The sequence below is a fragment of the Carcharodon carcharias genome, chromosome 25 (genome assembly GCF_017639515.1).
Source record: "Carcharodon carcharias isolate sCarCar2 chromosome 25, sCarCar2.pri, whole genome shotgun sequence".
NCBI lineage: Eukaryota > Metazoa > Chordata > Chondrichthyes > Lamniformes > Lamnidae > Carcharodon > Carcharodon carcharias.
Window position 1 is genome coordinate 21276503 of NC_054491.1, and position 22497 is coordinate 21298999.

General features: G+C 44.1%; 1 protein-coding gene across 3 annotated transcripts in view; it reads right to left on the reverse strand.

Moving 5' to 3' along the window:
- LOC121269483 overlaps nt 1-17969 on the reverse strand; it is a 28054-nt gene extending 10085 nt beyond the window's left edge. Inside the window, exons 1-4 of one of the 3 annotated variants that reach the window (XM_041174074.1) lie at nt 17831-17969; nt 6965-7027; nt 3023-3034; nt 942-1085 (exon numbers count right to left, since the gene is read on the reverse strand). In XM_041174074.1, coding sequence (XP_041030008.1) covers nt 942-1085; nt 3023-3034; nt 6965-7025 — 217 coding nt within the window. In that variant the 5' untranslated portion in view covers nt 7026-7027; nt 17831-17969. Of the gene's footprint in view, nt 1-941; nt 1086-3022; nt 3035-6964; nt 7028-17128; nt 17359-17830 lie in introns of those variants that run through there. The other 2 variants (XM_041174072.1, XM_041174073.1) reach the window with 2 other exon arrangements.
- Nucleotides 17970-22497: the final 4528 nt, after the last annotated feature.

Consider the following 22497-nt stretch of genomic DNA (forward strand, 5'->3'; position numbering starts at 1 on the left):
AAAAAGGAAGCTTATTATCTAAATGGTGAGAGATTACAGAGCTCTGAGATTCAGAGGGATCTGGGTGTGCTGGTGCATGAAACACAAAAGGTTAGTATGCAGGTACAGCAGGTAATTAGGAAAGCTAATAGAATGTTATCATTTATTGTGAGGGGAATTGGATACAAAAGTAGGGAAGATATGCTTCAGTTGTACAGTACACTGGTGAGACCACATCTGGAATACTGTGCACAGTATTGGTCTCCTTATTCAAGGAAGGATGTAAATGCATTGGAAGCAACTTAGAGAAGGTTTACCACTCATACCTGGAATGGGCATGTTGTCTTATGAGGAAAGGTTGGACAGTTTAAGCTTGTATCCACTAGAGTTTAGAAAAGTAAGAGGCAACTTGATTGAAAATTTTAAGATCCTGAGGGGTCCTGACAGGGTGGATGTGGAGAGGATGTTGGATATGGAGAGGATGTTTTTTTGCTGAATATATAGAACTAGGGGTCACTATTTAAAAATAAGGGGTCACCCATTTAAGACTTATATGAGAAGAAATTCTTTCCCTCAGAGGAATGTGAGTCTTTGGAACTCTCTTCCTGAAAATGTAGTGGAAGCAAAATCTTTGAAGATTTTTAAGGCAGAGTTAGATAGATTCTTGGTAAACAAGGGGGTGAAAGGTTATTGGGGATAGGCGGTGGGGGGGTGGTGGTTACAATCAGGTCAGCCATGATCTTATTGATGGTGGAGCAGGCTACCTCCTGCTCCTAATTCGTATGTTCCTATGTGGAACTTCAGTTACATTGATTGTGGATATTCGGAATTTTCAACTGCTCGTCCCCACTTAGTACACACTAAGCCCATAAAAAAATTTAATACATAAACTTAACTAGGACTTGGGATGGATGAAATGCACATTAATTGTCCAGATGTTAAATTTGCCAAAAAAAAAATACCTTTAGTTTTCTCTTTCTTATTTAGGTCACGAAATTCCGCTGTTTCACATTTCTCTTCATTGGAGAATACTAGTAGTTTGTGACGCTTATCCTGCACTAACACGGTGTCCTTGCGTGAAAAACTGAGACAATCTTCCACAAAATCTAAATAGAAATAAACTTTTTAACAGACAGGCAACAACACCAAGTAAAGTCTTTTCCAAAATCACAAGTCCCACAAAATTCAAAACAGGAGGAGGAGGTGGTGCTGTAGTGTAGTGCTATTGTATTGGTATTGTTCTTGGACTGGTAACCCTGAGATCTGGGTTCAAATCCCACTATAGCAGATGCTTAAAAGTTGAATTCAATAAAAATCTGAAATTAAAAGTCTAATGACAATTATCCATCTGGTTCACTAATGCCCTTTAGGGAAGGATAGTGTACACCTGGCCTATATGTGATTCTGAAATGGCTTAGCAAGTCACTCAGTTCTCAAGGGTAATTAGGGCAAACATTGATTGTGGATATTCAGAATTTTCAATTGCTCATCCCCACTTAGTACACACTAGGCCCATGAAAAAATTAAAACTGGCCCAGCCAGTGAAGCCGCCACAAGCAAATTTTTAAAAATCACCTCCCAAGACCTCTACCACAGAGAAGGACAACCATGTGGGAAAACCATCACCTCCAAATCACACACTAAACCAACTGAAAAATATAGAAACCACTCCCTCACAAGAGTCCACTCACCACATGAGTAGTGGTTCAAGAAGGCAGCTCACCCTCACCTTTCCAAAAGGCCATTAGGAGTGGGTAACAAATGTCAAGTTGGACTTGCCAGTGATGCCTGCATCCCAAGAATATTTTTTTTATTAAAAGGGCCTGTCCACAGTGTACAAGTCAGCAATTGGACACTCATGGAGTGGAACGCAATTTGAAGAGCGGTAATCAACACTAAATAAAACAGGTAAGTCACTCACATAACACGTGAGGTTGCCAACTCTCCAGGATTGCCCTGGAGTCTGAAAGAGTTAAAGATCAATCTCCAGCTGAGCAACACCTGGGAATAATTGTGTTTTCTAAAAAAAAAAAATTTAATGCCATAGTTATTAATGATAAAATGTGAGATGGAAATGACTGTCAAGAATCAACCAATTGGATAATGAAAAGTCTGTTAGCTTTCTGACCGGGTAATGGGAAGGCAGGACAATTAAATGATAGCTGAGCAATGGCAGTAAAGTGGGGTGCGGTGGGGTGGTTGGAAGCAGGAGGTCATGTGATGAAACCTCCAACCAGAGTTGGCAACCCAAATAACACAGGAGAGTTGTAAATTGTGTGACTGGTGGTTCTTGGGCACATTCACTTAAACGGTCAGTGCTCCAGCATGTATCTCTGTTTGTTCCTGTTTCTCCTCAGTTTCTACTCCCCAGTGCTCCATCCTCCCCATCACTCCTGCATCTATACTATTCCCCTGAGTCATGAGAAATCTGCTGTGGCTCAGTGGGTAACACTCTCCTCTCTAGGTCAGAAGGTCATAGGTTCCAGTCCTACTCTGAAGACAGAAGCAAAAAAAGCCTAGGCTGATACTCTCAGCGCAGTACTGAGAAAGTGCTGCATTGTTGGAGCTGCCACCGTTCAGGTGAGTCGTTAAACTAATGATCCCGTCTGCCCTCTCAGGTGGATGTTAAGGATCCTATGGCCACTATTCCAAAGAAGAGCAATGGATTTCACATCACTGGAAAACAGATGACCTGGTTATTATCACATTTCCGTTTGAGAGCTTGCAGTGCACACCCAGGTTGCTGTGTTTCCTACATTACTGCAGCAACTGTACTTCAAAAAAACTTCATTGGCTGTAAAAGGCTTTGTGAGGTCATGAAAGGTGCTACAGGAGCAAGTCAGGTACAGGGTATAGGTGCAAGGAACAAGCAAAGAAAGGTATCAGTCTTTCTTTAATGTGCTTACATAGAGAAATTAAATAGATCATCAACTGAATTAAAATAGCAGAGGAAAGGGAATTAACTCTCCAATCAGTATGATAGGTTGGAGCTGAGAATATAGACCCTTCAATTTATGAATATTTGAAAATGTCCATATCTTACCTCCTGGCATTCCTTCATGTTTCAGCACAATTTGCAAAAGAAAAAGAAAGAATTATTAAAAGACTGATCCCAGCCACAACATCAATCTGATCATCTATCAATATTGGTTCTATTGATAATTATCATCAGTGAGTGCATTCCAAAATTAATTGTAAAATAACACCGAGCTTTATGTTGTCAGTTGAGGCTCAATGGGCTTCCCTCTCACCTCTTAAATCAGAAAGACAGTTCAAGAGCTTACTCCAGAGAACGGAGCATAAAATCTAGCCAGACATTCCTTGGCTGAATGGTCTCTTTTTTTATTCATTCATGGGATGTGGGCTTTGCTGGCTAGGCCAGTATTTATTGCCTATCCTTAGTTGCCCTTGAGAAGGTGGTGGTGAGCTGCCTTCTTGAATCGCTGCTGCTCATGTGACGTGGTTTAGGGAGAGAGTTCCAGGATTTTGACCCATCGACAGTGAAGGAACGGTGACATATTTCCAAGTCAGAATAGCGAGTGAATTGGAAGGGAACTTCCAGGTGGTGGTGTTCCCATCTATCTGCTGTCCTTGTCCTTCTAGATGATAGTGGTTGTGGGTTTGGAAGGTACTGTCTAAGGAGCCTTGGTGAATTCCTGCAGTGCATCTTGTAGATGGTACACATTGCTGCTACTGTGCGTTGGTGGTGGAGGGAGTGAATGTTTGTGGATGTGGTGCCAATCAAGTGGGCTGCTTTGTCCTGAATGGTGTCAAGCTTTTTGAGTGTTGTGGGAGCTGCACTCATCCAGGCAAGTGGGGAGTATTCCATCACACTCCTGACTTGTGCCTTGTAGATGGTGGACAGGCTTTGGGCAGTCAGGAGGTGAGTTATTCATTGCAGGATTCCCAGCCTCTGACCTGCCATTGTAGCCACAGTATTTATATGGCTAGTCCAGTTCAGTTTCTGGTCAATGGTAACCCCCAGGATGTTGATAGTGGGAAGATTCAGTGATGGTAATGCTGTTGAACATCAAGGGATGATGGTTAGATTCTCTCTGTTGGAGATGGTCATTGCCTGGCACTTGTGTCGCATGAAAATTACTTGCCACTTGTCAGCCCAAGCCTGGATATTGTCCAGGTCTTGCTGCATTTGGACATGGACTCTTCAGTATCTGAGGAGTCGCGAATGGTGCTGAACATTGTGCAATCATCTGGCCTTTTGATGGAAGGAAGATCATTGATGAAACAACTGAAGATGGTTGGGCCAAGGACACTATCCTGAGGAACTCCTGCAGTGACGTACTGGAACTGAGGGGACTGACCTCCAACAACCATAACCATCTTCCTTCATGCTAGGTATGACTACAATGTCTTTTTGCACCATAGCTTCTATGGTTTTATAGAGGGGACATGAAGAAAAACTTGTTCACCCATAGGGCGGTGGGCATCTGGAATTCACTGCCTAAGCTGTGGTTGAGGCTGAAATGCTCAATTCATTTAAAAGGGTCCTGGATCTTCATCTGAAAAGCTGTAACCTGCAAGGCTACGGACCAGATGCTGGAAAGTGGGATTAAAATGAGCAGCTAGTTTCTTTTTTCTCTTTTTGGCCAGCACAGACATGATGAACTGAATGGCCTCTTTTTGCATCATAACTTTTCTATGGTTCTAGTGCAGAACTGGGAGAGTACTGCACTGTCAGAGGTGCCATCTTTCGGTTGAGATGTTAAACCGAGGCATCATCTGCCCTCTCAGGTGGACATTAAAGACCTGATAATACATTTGTACTTTGAAGAGCATGGGGAGTTCTTCCCAGTGCATGTCCTGTATTTATCTGTCAATTATCCGTCAACCACTGAGAAAACAGAGGATCTGGTTGTTTATCTCACTACTGTGTGTGGGATCTTGCTGTGCACAATTTAGCTGCCACTTTTCCTATGTTACGACGGTGACTATTTTTCAAAAGTAAAGTTGACTGTACAGCGCTTTGGAACATCATGAATTTGTGAAAGGTTTAACATCTCATTCGAAAGACAGTGCAGCACTCCCTCAGTGCTGCACTGGAGAGTCAGCCTGGTTTAAGTTCTCAGGTCTAAGGAGTGGGACTTGAACCCATGACTTTCTGACTCAGAGGTGAGAGAGCTAGATATAAAGTTAAGGTCTCACTTTCTGGGTAAATACAGCTGTCACACAGTAAGATGAAGGGGTTTAACCGACATCGCATCAAGGGAGGTAACTCTATGTGGTTTCTAACCCACCCTGTGTTTTAACAAGTCATTACAAGACTGCATTGTGCAAGAACCAAATAGTCAATACTGATTATTTTGAATTAAAAACAAGTTTTTTTTTAAAGAAAGACAATGTTTTCTTAACCTTAAATGATATTTTACGATCAATATGCAAGATATAAATCTGAGCTCAGTGTGAAAATTCTTTATGATTCTTGCTGTGATTACATTTAAGGATTAGTTTGATGTCCAGTCACCGGAAAATACTTTGTTTTCGATTGCCATCATCTTTTTGCGTATTTGGGGTGGGGCCCGGGTAACTATCAGTGGTAAAAGTCTAAGATGCCATCTGTAACTTAAACCAAAGGCTGGTATCAGATTGTCAAAGGGAACTGTCTGGAGTTAGAGGGATGGTCATTTCCAAATTCAAAACGATCTAAGTTGGAATGTAACCAGATCATTCCAGACCCATGGGATCTCTCTGCTGACTGATCGATTACCCAAACAGCCAAAAACACCCACAAATGTCTGATCGAAAAGTTGAAAAATCTCGAACTTGATTTAATTTTGTTCCAAATTACTGCAAACGGATCCGCCTCTCTCTCGTCATCTCCTTCGTCGTTGAACAGTTTAGGTTTGTGTACAGAGTTTTTTCCATTCACGCCCCAACATCCAATCAGATGTCGCTATGTTTGGGAGTCGGGGATTTCCAAAGTAAACTTCCATTATTTTCCTTTTTTTCTGATATGATCACGTTCACATCGTGAGCACACAGGCAAAATGGATAAAACATCAACACTTTCCTGTGAGCCACAATGTGTTAGTCGAGGTGAGACCTCAATGCAACACATAGATAACACGAATGTCTGGTTAAATTGCAAGGATTCCCAATCGCCACCATGAGACAACTTTCTTGGTTTACTTTAGCTGGTACAATTCTTGGCCCTGAGTCTGTAGGTTTCAGTTTATGTCAATGTTAACACTTGTGGTGATGGTGTGTTATAATTCATTCAGGGATTCCAAGTTGCTTTGGTAACATACACTTTTACATGCATGTTGTGGGCCAGAGCTATGGTTAGTGACAATGGAGGTTCTGATTTACTTTCTATCACTTGTGTGTGTGTTTATGTGTCTGTGTGGTGCCTGTCTATGTGTCTGTTTGTCTGTGTATGTGTGTCTATGTCTGTGTATGTGTGTGCGTGTGTGCCTGTATTGCTGTGTGTGTGGTTGTGTTTGTGTCTGTGCATGTCTGTTTGTCTGTATGTGTGTGTTTGTCTGTATGTGAGATTGGGTTCCTTGCAATTTAACCAGACATTTGTATTGTTTTTGTGTTGCATTGAGGTCTGTTTGTGTCTGTGTGTGTACGTGTCTGTGCATGTCTGTGTGTGTGTCTGTGTGTGTTTGTATGCATGTGTAAATGTGTTTATGTGTCTGTGATGCCTGTGTGTGTGTGTCTGTGTCTGTGTGTGTGCCTGTGTATAACTGTGTCTGTGTGTGTGTGCTGCAGTTGTCTGGCCTCTGCCTGAGCTGATCTATGTCGGGTCGATTCCATAATGAAATAAAGACCTTTGTTGGAAAAGGAAAGTATTGTGTGTGTGACTTCAACACATTCACCAAGAATTCGGACAGGGTGAGCAGAGACATCAATTCTCACTCTAGGTGGTGAGTTTACCAATTCCTGCGCTGAGAGAGATCAGAGTCTGTTTAGTGGCTTCATTATCCTTCTCCGGCCACTGGGGAATAATGAAGTAAAACTTTACCTTCAAGCCACAAGATACCGTCCTTCAACTCAACCGGTCTGAGTTCTTGGCACTTTTCCATCTCTTGAAAGATAAAAGATAGAAGAACAGTGAAAATGAATGGCTAGAAGAATTAAAATATACTATTTCATAATCGATAACACCTTCAATGTTATTAATTCAAACTATCTACCTGCATCTGTGCAGATCACCTCCTCAGGAATTACAGGTCCTGGAGTCACCTGGCTATGCATAGGGTTGATAAATCACCTGGTCCGGATAGCTTGCATCCCGGGTTGCTAAAGGAAGTGGCCGTGGAGATAGTGGAAGGGCTTGCCATAACTTTTCCAATCTTCCCTATATGTTGGGGATGTGCCAGAGGATTGAGGAGTGGCAGGTGTGGCCCCTTATCCAGGGCAGGGTGCAAGGACAGTCCTAGCAAGTACAGGCCAGATAATCTAACATCAGTGCTGGGGAAGGTTTTGGAAACCTTAATCAGGGAAGAGATCAACAGGAATTTGGAGTGGTTTGAGTTAATTAAGTAGCATGGATTTGTAAAAGGCAGATTGTACTTGACTAATTTAATTGAATTTTTCGATGAAGTAACAGAGAAGGTTGATTAGGGGAATGCACTGGATGTTGTTTATATGGATTTTAAGAAAGTGATTGACAAAGAACCACATAAAAGGCTGGTTAACAAAATTGAGCCTTATAGAATAGGAGGGCCATGTACAATTGGATAAAAAATTGGCTTAAGGACATAAAGCAGCGAGTTGCAGTAGATAGTTGTTTTATAAGACCACAGGGTGATAGAAAGTGATGTTCCCCAAGGGTCAGTGCTTGGACCACTACTCTATATATAAATAACTTGGATCTTGGAATACAGAGTAAAATTTCAAAATTTGTTGATGACACCAAACTTGGAGGAGCGGCAAAAAGCGAGGATGATACAAATTGCCAGTAACAGGACATACATAGGCTAGCAGGATGAGCAGATCCGTGGCAGGTGGTATTTTAAAGAGAGAAACATGAGGTGATGTGTTTTCGAAGAAGGGATGGGAAGAGGCAATATCGACTTATTGGCACAGTCCTGAAGAGTTTGCAGGAACAGAGGGGCCTGGAGGGTTCATGTGCATCAATCTTTGGTGGCAGGACACATCAAGAGACTGGTTAGCAAAGCATATGGGATCTTGGGCTTCATAAATAGAGGCATTGAGAACAAAAGCAGGGAAGTATGCTGAACCTATATAAAACTGTTGCTTTGCTCCAGTATCTGGTCTGCATAGTTTCAGAAGGATGTGAAAGCCCTTGACAGGTTGCAGAGTGGATTTACCAGAATGGTTCCGTGGATGTGGGGTTTTAGTTAAAAGGTTAGGTTGGAGAAGCTGGGATGGTTCTCCTTGGAGCAAAGGAGATTGAGGGGAACAAAAAAAAAATAAAAATACCTGGAAAAACTCAGCAGGTCTGGCAGAATCTGCAGAAAGGAACACAGTTGACGTTTCGAGTCCGTATGACTCTTCAACAGAACTAAGAAATTTGATCAATGTGCACAAAATTATGATAATCTAGACAGAGAAAAACTCTTCCCGTTGGCTGGTTGTTCAAGGACTAGGGAGACACAGATTTAAGATTTTGGGCAAGAGATGCGGGGGGGGGGCGCGATGTGAGGAAGAGTATTTTTTACACAGCAAGAGGTAATGACCTGGAACTTGCTGCAGATGAGGGTGGTGGAAAAGGAAACAATCAATGATTTCAAAAAGAAATTGGATGTGCATTTGAAGAAAATTAAATTGCAGGCGTCCTGGAACTGAGCGGGAGACTGGGACAGAATGGATTGCTCTGCGGTTAGCTGGAATGAACTGGATGGGCCGAATGGCCTCCTTCTGTCCAGGAATCACTTGCTGAGGGTCTAATAACCCCGTACAATAAGGTTTCTCTGCTCACTGATATATACGGCAAAGATCTGCTCGATCGTTGCCAAGATAACAGTAGTCACTGCATAATGAAAAGTGATTGCAGTAACTAGCTTTACCCACTTCAATGATGTGATGAGGTCTTTGGCAAATCCACGTGGTTAGTTTTACTTTTTTAGTTGTTGTGCCTAATTATTTGCCCGTTTGGACGTTAATCTTCTCCTCTGACTTGGTTTTCGTATACCCCTTGACCGCAGCGGACAGTGGGCGTGGATCCACAATGTAACAGGCTCTGAGGTTTTAAAAGTTGTTCTTCATGTGTGCTAATAAATGAATAAAATAAAGACTTGCTTTTATAGAGTGTCTTTCACAACCTCTGGATGACCCGAAGCACTTGACAGTCAATGATGTGCTTTTAAAGTGTAGTCACTGTTGTAATGTAGGAAATGTGGCTGCCAATTTGCGCACAGCAAGATCCCACAAATGGCAATGTGATCATGACCAGATAATCTGTTTAAGATGTTGATTGAGGGATAAAGATTGACCAGGACACCTGGGATAACTCTCCTGCTCTTCTTCAATAACACCATGTGATCTTTTAAATCACCCGAGAGGGCAGACGTGGTTTATCGTCTCATCCAAAAAACACACTTGCGGCAGCACAGCACTCCCTCAGCACTCCATCAGCACTGCACTGGAAGTTTCAGTATGGATCATGGGCTCAAGTCTCTAGAGTGAGGCTTGGACCTACCACCTTCTGACTCAGGGGTGGAGTGCTATTCAATGAGCCTTGGCCAATACCTGAAGGCCAAGGTTCATTGACCATGAGAGAACTCACACCTGAATCTGATTCCACTTGCTGTATTTTCATGTTAATTTCCCATTAAGCTTATCACAGAAACTTAAGTCTAGTACTTATCAGCGTTAGTGTCCTTTATATGCCATGACAAGTGAGAATGTGGAACTCGCTACCACAGGGAGAGTTGAAGTGAGTAGTATAGACGCTTTTAAGGGGAAACTAGATAAGCATATGAGAGAGAAGGGAATAGAGGGTTACAATGATAGATTTAGGTGAGAAAAGGTGGGAGGAGGTTCAATTGCAGTATAAACACCAGCATGGACTGGTTGGGCTGAATGGCCTGTTTCTGTGCCATCTATCCTAAGTAACAAACCTATGGAACTACTGTGATGAAAGTGGGCTACAGGTGCACCAACTATCTTGGGACATCTTGAACTTTTTAAGGAAGACCTAGGGTTTTTAAAGGAATACAAGTAAAGACATTGATCAAAAGATGGCTGATACAGTAAAGTGACCACATTCTGGAAAATTCCTCTGTGGTTTACACTAACAGATGTGCCCTGACAACATGGAACTTTGCACCCGAAGATGTGTCAATGCCCACTTCAAACAGAGAGGTTTTAATCTCCCGTGTTTGTGGAGACAATGGACTGTTTCCTACATCTCATCAGACATCTAAAAAAACCCATCTCCTGTTGATTTTTATCTCAGAATGTGTGTAAAAAAGTTCTGAGATGAAAGAAAAATGAACGGTAGATGCAAGACGTACCTATTTCCCCCTCCTGGGAACTCACAGAGAAAATGGCTTAAAAACTGGCTGAAGACCAGTAAGTGACAGTGACAGAAGCAAGAAGGAACACCCCTGCAGAGAAAGGCAGGTGATTTCTCTCTGTCTCTCTCTTTCTCTCTCGCTGAAAACAAGTGCCTTTAAGATAAACAGCAAGAAACAAGACAGTTTCCCAAGAACACCACTAAAAAGGCACGATCTCTATCTCTCTCTCGCTGGAGACAAGTGTTGTAACAGGGGGTCTTCCAGAACTTGATCAAACCAACAAGTGTCTCAAATAGACTACAAAAACCAACAAGGACAGCTCCAAAGTTCTACCGGAATCATCTAACTTTACAGCCACAATATACCACCATTTACACCACAGACAAGCCAAGGACATATTCAAGGACATATTTTCTTTGTAACTGTTATTTGGACTCTTCATTTTCTCATTTCTGATCTATGTGAGTAGTTGTCACGTCTTTTGTTATTTTTCCTCAGGGTTTTTTGGTAACTCATAAACTTACTCTTTCTTTGACTCAAGGAAACCTGGTTGGATTGGCTCCTTACTAGAAAGTAAACACATTTGAATAGGGAAAAGACATCCATGGGGAAAGAATTTTAAACAAACCTTTGTAGCGATCTGCCGAGAGGGGTTGAATAAAAAGGGGAGCCAGCTCATTCTTCCCATCCGGTCATAACACAACTGACTTCCAATCAACCTGGTGCCCAGAAAGTGAATAATTTTAAGTGTGGAGTCTCAATCCTTCAGGTTGTGAATTGTTTTAGGAGATTTTCAAAATGTCAAATAATTTTTTTTCCTGTACTTTTCTTTCCCTTTTATCCCTCTCACTTAATCCAATCCTTCTTTCTATCTCCTTATTCTCAATCTTCTAATCTCATTGGTTAAGCAGATAGACTGTCAGCCCTGTTGTCCATTGAGATCCTGTATGACCCTTGACCCTCGCTGTGCACATATGGGCTCACACTTGCAGCAATTTTTTAAAAAAATTCATTCTTGGGTTGTGAGCATCACTGGCAATGACAGCATTTGTTGATGATGGTGGTGAGTCATGTCATGGCCATGTGGTGTAAGCACACCAAAAGAACTATTAGGGAGGTAGTTCCAGGATTTTGACTCAGTGATAGTGAAGGAATGACAATATAGTTCTAAGTTAGGATGGGACATGGCTTGGAGGGGACCTTGCAGATGGTGGTGTTCATGATTCTGTTGCCCTTGTCCTTCTAGATGGTACAGGTCACTGGTTTGGAAAGTGTTGTTGAAGAAGTCTTGGTGAGTTGCTGCAGTGTAGATGGTACACACTGCTGCCAATGTGCATCAGCAGTGTTAAGTTAAGGCAAATGGAGAGTATTCCATCATACTCCTGACTTGTTCTTGTGGATGGTGGACAGGCTTTGGGGAGTCAGGTGGTGAGTTAATCACCGCAAGATTCCTAGCCTCTGACCTGCTCTTGTAGCCACAGTATTTATATGGCTAGTCCAGTTCAGTTTCTGGACAATCGTAACCCCCCGGATTTTGATAGTGGGTGTTTCGGTGATGGTAATGCCATTGAACATCCAGGGGTGATGGTTAGGCTCTCTCTTGTTGGAGATGGTCATTATCTGACACTTGAGTGGCACGAATGTTACTTGCCACTTGTCAGCCCAAGCCTGGATATTGTTCAGGTCTTGCTGCATTTGGTTATGGACTGCTTCAGTATCTGGGGAATCGTGAATGATGCTCAACATTGTGCAATCATCAACAAACATCCCCACTTCTCACCTTATGATGGAAGAAAGGTCATTGATGAAGCAGCTGAAGATGGTTAGGACTAGGACACTACCCTGAGGAAAAGCTGGGGTCCTGGCTAGTCCTGGAGCAGAGGTCATTAGTACTACAGTGGGGATGTTGTTCAGAGTTGAAACAGACATAAAAAGCTTGAAACCTGAAAATGCACAAACGACTCTAGTTAACAAGACACCTTGTGCTGCCGTGAGATCTGAGCCAACATAAATTCAACAATACACTGCAGCCAGTCACCAAGCAGATATAACTCACAGAACCCAAACAGAGCTCATCTTATTCAGGCTTGTTTAATGTATTTATAATTGTGTTGCAGCCTGGGATTTTCTTGCATTGTAAAATCCTTTTCTTTTACATCTGTTCTCTCTCCATCATTCTCTTCCGTGACACTTTAACCACAAAAGTAACACATGAGCCACATGGAGCTGCAAATGTGAGTTCAATTGTGGAGCAAAATCTGTGTGACTTCAGATAGAAGCAAAGGTCTCAGGGACGGAGGAGGAAGGTAACTCCAGGACTAATGCGGGTTGGACAATATTGAATCTGGTGGTACAGGACTTGAGTGTTGCTGAAGAAAGAGACACGTCTAATCTCTCAAGAAAACCAATACGAGTGTCTGATGAGTGCTAGACAAAAAGCTTAGACATGTCACTTTTTTCAGTGATAATGAACATATATCGTCCACCTGATATTCCCTTTGTGCTGAAACCAATGGTGTAAAATGAGTTTTTCATTCACAATCACTCACGATAGCAAATATTCCATGAAAGCAATATATTCGGCAAGTACACAGTTTTCGCTGGAATGGTCAGGGACTATCAGAGGATAGAGGCCCATCGGGGGCACCTTTCCATCCCCAGAGGTTGCACATTTTCACCATCGTCTGTTTTTCTGTAAGGTGCTGGCTATTGTGTCTAACTTTTGAGTGTTTTATAAATTATGTCCAATTTTACAGAAGCAGGTCACTCGGCCCAAATCACCTGTGTAAGTATTTATTTTTTATTCATTCACGGGATGTGTGCTTCGCTGGCTGGGCCAGCATTTATTGCCCATCCCTAGTTGCCCTGAGAAGGTGGTGATGAGCTGCCTTCTTGATAGCACTGTTGATGACCCTTCCCATTACTTTACTGATGATCGCAAGTAGACTGAAGGGGCGGAAATTTTCCTGCTTTTTGTGTACAGGACATACTTGGGCAATTTTCCACATAGCCGAGTAGATGCCAGTGTTGTAGCTGTACTGGAACAGCTTGGCTAGAGGTATGGCAAGTTCTGGAGCACAAGTCTATTGCTGGAATATTGTCAGGGCCCATAGCCTTTGCAGTATCCAGTGCCTTCAGCCTTTCCTTGATATCACATGGAGTGAATCGAATTGGCTGAAGACTGGCATCTGTGATGCTGGGGGCTTCTGGAGGAGGTGAAAATTGTAGAAAATGCATCAGCCTTATCTTTTGCACTGATGTGCTGGGCTCCTCCATCATTAAGGATGGGGATATTTGTGGAACCTCCTCCTCCAGTGAGTTGTTTAATTGTCCACCACCATTCACAACTGGGTGTGGTAGGACTGCAGAGATTAGATCTGATCCGTTGGTTGTGGGATTGCTTAGTTCTGTCTATCACTTGCTGCTTATGCTGTTTGGCATGCAGGTAGTCCTGTGTTATAGCTTCACCAGGTTGATACCTAATTTTTACATATGCCTGGTGCTGCTCCTGGCATGCTCTCCTGCACTCTTCATTTAACCAGGGTTGATCCCTTGGCTTGATAGCGTGGGGGATATGTCAGGCCATGAGGTTACAGATTGTGTTCGAGTACAATTCTGCTGCTGCTGATGGCCCACAGCACCTCATGGATGCCCAGTCTTGAGTTGCTAGATCTGTTTGAAATCCATCCCATTTAGCATGGTGGTAGTGCCACACAACACGATGGAAGGTATCCTCAATTTGAAGGCAGGACTTCATCTCCACAATGACTGTGCGGTGGTCACTCCTGCCGGTACTGTCATGGACAGATGCATCTGTGGCAGGCAGGTTGGTGAGGATGAGGTCAAGTATATTTTTCCTCTTGTTGGTTCCCTCACCACCTGCCGCTATGTCCTTTAGGACCCGCCCAGTAGTGGTGCTACCGAGCCACACTTGATGATGGGCAGTGAAGTCCCCCACCCAGAGTACATTCAGTGCCCTTACCACCTTCAGTGCTTCATCCAAGTGATATTCAACAGCAGTACGTGGTAATCAGCAGGAGGTTTCCTTGCCCATGTTTGACCTGATGCCCTGAGACTTCATAGGGTCCAGAGTCAATGTTGAGGATTCCCAGGGCAACTCCCTCCTGACTGGATACTACTGTGTTGCCCCCTCAGCTGGGTCTGTCTGTCCTGCCACTGGGACAGGACATACCCAGGGATGGTGATAGTGGTGTCTGGGACATTATCGGTAAGATATGATTCAGTGAGTGTGACTATGTCAGGCTGATGCTTGACTAGTCTGTGAGACAGCTCCCCCACTAGCCCCCAGATGTTAGTAAGGAGGACTTTTCAGTATCGACCAGAGTGAGATTGCCATTGTCGTTTCCAGTGTCTAGGTCGATGCCAGGTGGTCTGTCTTGTTTCATTTGTTTTTTGGTTTGATATAACTGAGGGGCAATTAAGAGTCAACCACATTGTTCTGGGTCTGGAGTCAGAAGGTTTCCTTCCCTAAAGGACATTAGTGAACCCCAGATGGGTTTTTATAACAATCGACAAAGGTTTCATGGTCATCATTAGACCTTTAATTCCAGATTTTTAAAAATTGAATTCAAATTCCACCATCAGCCATGGTGGGCTTTGAACAGTGTTACCCTGAGTCTCTGGATTATTAGTCCAATGAAAAAACCACTACACCATCACCTCTCCACCCCACCCCCTTACTTCATCTCATACTATCAGCATATTCCTGTACTCCTTTCTCCTTCATGTTTGTCCAGTTTCCCCTTAAGTTTATCAATACTGTTCACTTCAAATATTTCCTGTGATAGCGAGTTCCACATTCTCCCCACTCTCTGGGTAAAGACGTTTCTCCTGAATTTCTGATTGGATTTATTAATGACTATTGAATATTTTCTGTGTTGAGCTTTTTTTTGCACTTTCCCCAAAGCTACTGCATTTTTTTTGTAATACGGAGAGCAGGACTGCTCTGGGTACTCCAAGGTTCCACACAAGTTTAACATACTGTCTCTGATTTTCAATTCTATCGTCCAGAAATGAAACTTCAGACCATTTCTTAGAGAAAAATCACCTACCTCAATCTGATGAATATTCCACGCTCTGCACTGCGCACTTCCAGGTACAGCACTTACAATGCCTGTCCGCCTCAAGTGACAGTCTAGTTTTTATAAGCCACCCACCACAGTTGTGGCTGATTCATTTCCTTTCTATGACGTATTTTTATTGATTCCTTTTTCCTACACAGATTTTGTTTCTTATTAATTCCAGTTGCCTTTGAGAAGGTGGTGGTCTTCTTGAATCGCTGCAGTCCCTGTGTTGCAGGTACACCCACAGCGCTGTTAGGAAGGGAGTTCCAGGATTTTGACCCAGCGACAGTGAAATTGGGTGGCAAAGACCTCATCAGACTTTCAACTCTTGATTGCTTGTTTTCTCAAGTGAAGTAGACACATCCGCTTATCACAGAATCTTAACAGCAGGAGGAGGACATTCAGCCCATTGTGTTTGCACTGGCTCTCCAAATGAGCATCATGACCTAGTGCCATTGTCCTGCCTTTTCCCTGTACCCCTGCACATTGTTTCTATTCAAATAATCATCTAATGCCCTCTTAAATGCCTCGATTGAACCTGCCACCACCACACTTCCAGGCAGCACATTCCAGACCTGAACCACTCGCTGTGTGTAAAAGTTTTTTCTCATGTTGCATTTGCTTCTTTTGCAAATCACTTTAAATCTGTGCCTTCTCATTCTTGATCCTTTTACGAGTGGGAACAGCTTCTCCCTATCTACTCTGTCCAGCTCCCTCATGATTTTGAACATCTCTATCAAATCTTCTCTTAGCCTTCTTCTCTCCAAGGAGAACAGTTCCAATCTCTCCAATCTACCCTCACAGCTGAAGTATCTCATCCCTGGAACCATTCTTGTAAACCTCTTCTGCATTCTCTCTAATGTGTTCACATCCTTCCTATAATATGGTGGCCAGAAATGTACACAATATTCCAGCTGAGGTCTAACGAGTGTCTTATATAAATTCAGCGTAACCTCCCTGCTCTTATACTCTATGCCCCTATTAATAAAGCCCAGGTTACTATATGCTTTATTAACTGCTCTCTCCACCTGTCCTGCCACCTTCAATGATCAATGCACATATACATCCAGGTTTTTCTGCTCCAGCATTCCCTTCAAAATGTCACCCCTTATTTTATATTGTCTGTCCATGTTCTTCCTACCAAATTGAATCACCTCACACTTCTCTGCATTGAACTTCATCTGCCACCTATCTGCCCATTCCACCAACTTATCTATGTCCTTTTGAAGCTCTACACTGTCCTCCTCGCAGTTCACAACACTCCCAAGCTTTGTATCATCTGAAAACTTTGAAATTGTCCCCTCCACATCAAGATCTAGATCATTAATATATATCAGGAAAAGCAAGGGTCCCAATACCGACCCCTGGGGAACTCCACTACAAACCTCGCTCCAGACCGAAAAACATCCATTGACCATTACTCTCTGCTTCCTATTTTTCAGCCAATTTTGTATCCATTGTTGCTACTGTCCCTTTTATTCCATGCGCAATAACTTTTCCCACAAGTCTGTTGACGGCACTAAATTCCCCGTATTCCTGGCGTTTCACAGTTAAATCCGAGTATAGGAAATTAAAAAATATTACACTTTTCTAATTTACTCACCAGTTCCTACTTACCAAGGTCACTACTCTTCTTTTAGTGAAGGCAGAGAAGGAGCACCTCTGCCCTCAGTAACCAAACTCCAGCTGAAGCACTCAGCTGCAGCCAAATGCCCCGGTATCTATCTCGCTGGTTTGCTTCACCACTTTAAACAAAATTTCCATTGAGTTCTGCAATCCCGGTTGGCCAGCGAGTGAAAGTGTTGTTATTGCACCAAGTGAATTAGCTCATTCCGATCGGAATGTTTTCCCAGCCAGGCTTGGGGGGGTGGGGGCGGAATCAGGAGAACCGGAAATACTGAAAATTTGAAAAGACGGCTGGAAATTCTGGAACAGCACCGACAGGTCCCCAAGCTGCCTCTGAGGCCTATTTCTTGGCTTTGTTCTATTGAATAATTCCAACTAGAATTCATAGAATCATACATCACAAGAGGAGGCCATTCAGCCCTGTCATGCCTGTGCCGGCTCTTTTTGCAAGAGTTATCCAATTAGTTCTGCTCCCACCCCATTCCAACCCTTTCCCCATTGACCCTGCAAATATTTCCCCTTCAAGGATTTATCCAATTCCTTTTTGAAAGTTACTGTTGAATCTGTTTTCACCCTTCCGACCCCTTTCAGGCAGCACATTCCAGATCACAACAACTCATTGTGTAAACTTCCTGCCTCCCAGTTTGGCTCTCAGTGCCCAACAGTTAATTCTTTCTAACTATGAGCACTAACCTTGTCACAGACACATTGATAATCCTGGAGTTTGTCCTCAATTCCCTTGAAGCAGCAGCTGCTCAAAGGTTTCGCACGACTTTATGTCCAGCTCCACCCTCCAATTGGCCATAGTCTCCCCCTTCACCTCTCCCTCCCCCCCGCTGGTGACGAAAGCAGTGGTAGAAGCCACGTGCCAATGGTAGGTGAGTCAGCGCCCAGGAATCCTTCTTCTCACCCAGCTCTCCCATGAATAGCCTGAGTGCCATCTGCTGGAGAGCTGTGGAATGACATGGTCCCAGTTTAATTCCAATCAAGAGCTGAATTATTTGGGCTTTCCTTTCACTCATTCCTGTGATGTGAGTGCCACTGGAAAGACCAGCTTTTGTTGCCCGTCCCTAATGGACCTTGAAAAAATGTTGGTGAGCTGCCTCCTGCAGGCCGTGTGGCGTAGGTACACCCAGTGTGCTGTTAGGAAGGGAGTGAAGGAACGGCGATGTAGTTCCAATTCAGGATGGAATGAGGGATGAGGGGCTTATCCTATGAAGAAAAGTTGAACAGGTTAGGCTTGTACCCATTGGAGTTTAGAAGAATGAGAGGTGATCTTATTGAAATGTACGAGATCCTGAGGGGATTTGATAGGTTGGATACTGGGAGGATGTTTCCAAATGTGGGAAAGGCTAGAACCAGGGGGCACAGTTTAAGAATAAGAGGTCTCCCTTTTAAGACGGAGGTGAGAGAAATTTTTTCTCTCAGAGGCTGGTTAGTCTGTGGAATTCTCTTCCTCAGAAGGCAGTGGAGGCTGGGTCATTGACTTTATTCAAGGCTGAGTTAGGCAGGTTTTTGGCAGATATGAGAGTCGAGGGTTATGGGGGGCAGACAGGAAAGTGGAGTTGAGACCAAACCAGATCAGCCATGATCTTAATGAACGATGGAGCAGCCTCGAAGGGCTGAATGGCCTAATCCTGCTTCTAAGTTCCATGTTCCTCTGTGTGTAGCTTGGGGAGGAACCTGCAGGTGGTGATATTGTATCTACAAGAATGGGAACCACAGGAAGCAGCTTAAGCACACGTCTAACCCCAGCCTGCCCCATACTCCCACTTAAACACAATCTATTATTTTCAGTGTCAGTCAGGTAGCCAGTGGGAGTGGAGTATTGAGGACCACTCCCCCAATAACTGGAGGCTGGCAGATTCTCTGGCAGCCAAGTGGGGGAAGACCAGCTCATGCAATGTGCCTGTTGCTGGCACACATACCTGTCAGCTCCGTGTGTGGCAGCAATGTGGGCACTCTGCCCTTAGCTCAGCTGTGGCACAGTTTGTAGCACTCCCACCTCCTGTATCAGAAAGTGGCGGGTTCAATACCCACTCCAAGGACCTGAGCACAAAATCCAAGCTGACGCTCCCAGTGTAGGAATGAGGGAGTACCACACTGTCAGAGATGCCAAATTTTGGAGAGGAGCCACAGCCCCTTCTGCTCTCTTAGGTAGACACAAAATATCCCATGGCACTATTTCAAAGAAGAGCAGTGGAATTCTCCTCAGTGTCCTGGCCAATATTTATCACTCAATCAGCATCACTCAAACTGATTATTTGGTCATCAACACATTGCTGTTTGTGAGATCTCGCAGTGCGCAAGATCCATCACTGAATTCCCCACTATCAACATCCTGGGCGTTACCATTGACCAGAAACTGAACTGGACTAGCCATATAAATACTGTGGCTACAACAGCAGGTCAGAGGCTGGGAATCCTGCAATGAGTAACTCACCTCCTGACTCCCCAAAGCCTGTCCACCATCTACAAGGCACAAGTCAGGAGTGTGATGGAATACTCTCCACTCGCCTGGATGAGTGCAGCTTCAACAACACTCAAGAAGCTGGACACCATCCAAGACAAAGCAGCCCACTTGACTGGCACCCCATCCACAAACATTCACTCCCTCCACCTCTGACACCCAGTGGCAACAGCGTGTACCATTGACAAGATGAAGTGAAGCAGCTCACCAAGGCTCCTTTGACAGCATCTTCCAAATCTGCAACATCTACCACCCAGAATGACAAGGGCAGCAGATAGCTGGGAACACCACCACTTGGAAGTTCCCCTCCAAGCCACTCACCATCCTGACTTGGAAATATATCATTGTTCCTTCACTGTAGCTGGGTCAAAATCCTGGAACTCCCTCTCTAATAGCACTGTGGGTGTACCTACACCACAGGGACTGCAGCGGTTCAAGAAGGCAGCTCACCATCACCACCTTCTCAAGGGCAATTAGGGATGGGCAATAAATGCTGGCCCATCCAACAACACTCACTTTCCAAGAACAAATTAAAAAGGGGCCAAGGCAAGACCCTCATGGATTCCAGAGGTAACAGTACAGGAATGGAAAGGGAAGACATTGAAGGAGATTCTCTGGCTACAATTCAATTGATAAGATTGGAACAAGATGAGGACAGTCCCACCCAGCTGGATGAGAGGCTTTGGAGATGTTGTGGCCAACTGTGCCAAAGGCTGCAGATAAGTCGAGAAGGAGAGGGATAGTTTACCAAGGTCGCTGTCACATAGGATGTCATTTGGTCCAGATGTGGTGAGAGGATGGAAAGGGCAGGGCTGGCATCTACCAATTCAGGATGAGCTCGTGGGTGAAGCAAGTTTCCTGTTTCAAGTTCTTACTGCATGTAACCACCAGAGGGCTCCCCACTCCACATTAAGGTGAGCACGATACTGGGGATTCTTGCACATAGTCCGAGCATTTTGACAGGTGACAGTTCTGGGATTCACCTCCTGTCTCTGCATTGGCTCCAGGTCTGGCGTATCCACCAGCAGAGATTCCCAGTTGATGAGGCCGTTTGAATTAACTGTGGCAATTAAAGTGCATTGTGAGTATGAAACCTGGAATCAGGTGGTCTGCACCGCACTCTGCAGGGGATTCCAGGGGTCTTGTTGGGCTCGACACTGGGGGACATTTCCTGATCGAACAGATAGATTGCACAGACTAGACTTGAATTCCCTCGAGTATAGAAGATTAAAGGGTGATCTAATTCAGGTGTTTAAGATGATTAAAGGATTTGATAGGGTAGATAGAGAGAAACTATCACCTTTGGCTGGAGGGGTCCAGAACAAGGGAGCAGAAGCTTAAAATTAGAGTCAGGTCATTTTCAGGAATGATGTCAGGAAGACTTATTCACACAAGGGGTCACGGAAATCTGGAATTCTCTCCCCCAAAAAGATGTTGAGGCTGGGTGGGGGAGGGGTTGGGGGAGGGGGGTGGTGGTGAGTTGAAAATTTAAAAACTGAGATTGATGGATTTTTGTTAAGTAAGGGTGTTAACGGTCACAGGATCAAGGGACGGAATTGTCCCGGATTCACACTAATTGTGGTAGCGAGCGTGACAAAAATTCGTTTCACCCGCCAGCCATGATGGCGAGTTTTCCAGCGTATCTCCCCCTTCCCATTGTGTCCCATTTCATTAAAGCACATCCACGGGAAACGCTCCAGATCGCTGCTCAGTGAGCTCAGATTTTCCCGCCACACTCTGACCTCAGCGCTTCCTCACTCCAGATGCCATACTTAAAACGCACCAGAGCCAGTGCGGGAAGAGGATGAATTCTCTCATCCGTTCCACAGGGTAAGTCAACCACCCCATCACTCTCAACTCACACACTCACAAACCCATCACACATCCACAGGGATCTCACACCTCAAGGGACAACACTAGCTCTCACACGCACCCTCACATCTCCATCAGGCTCATATCCTCTGGAACTTGCATCCTGATCCTGTCCAAGGCTCCGCTCACCACACAAACATTCCACACAGTGCCATGTGTCCTGTTCACACTCCCTCCATCTGTTTTTATGCAGGAGAAGTTGGCTCACAACAGCAGGGAGAGGCCCCAGACCAGGGCTGGAGTGGCCCACATTAGGCCCCTCACTCACTTTGAGGAGTGAGCCATCGCGCTGACTGGTCAGGATGCAGATCGTACCTGTGGCAATGGGGGGGTCAGCAGTGATCACCCATGTGAGGATCCTACACCACATCATCCCTCTCTCAACCCAACTGTGAGTGCTCTCTCTTCTACATCCCAGGGTACTGAAGCTGGTGGCCATGGAAATAGTGGATGCGCTGGTTATCATCTTTCAAAATTCTGTAGATTCTGGAACAGTCCCAGCAGATTGGAGGGTGGCAAATGTAATCCCACTATTTAAAAAAGGAGGGTGGGAGGGAGAAGGCAGGAAATTACAGACTGGTTAGCCTAACATCAGTAGGAGGGAAAATGCTAGAGTCTATTGTAAAGGATGTGATAACAGGGACACTTAGAAAATATCAACAGGATTAGACAAAGTCAAGATGGGTTTGTGAAAGGTAAATCATGTTTAACAAACCGACTGGAGGTTTTTGAGGATGTAACTAGCAGAATAGATAAGGGAGAATCAGTGGATGTGATGTATTTGGATTTTCAGAAAGCTTTTGATAAAGTCCCACATAAGAGGTTAGTGTCTAAATTAAAGCACATGGGATTGGAGGTAATATATTGGCATGGATTGAGAATTGGTTAGCAGACAGGAAACAGAGAGTAGGAATAAATGGGTCTTTTTTGGAATGGCAGGTGGTGACCAGTGGGGTACTGCAGAGATCAGTGCCTGGGCCCCAGCTATTCACAATATATACCAATGATTTAGATGAGG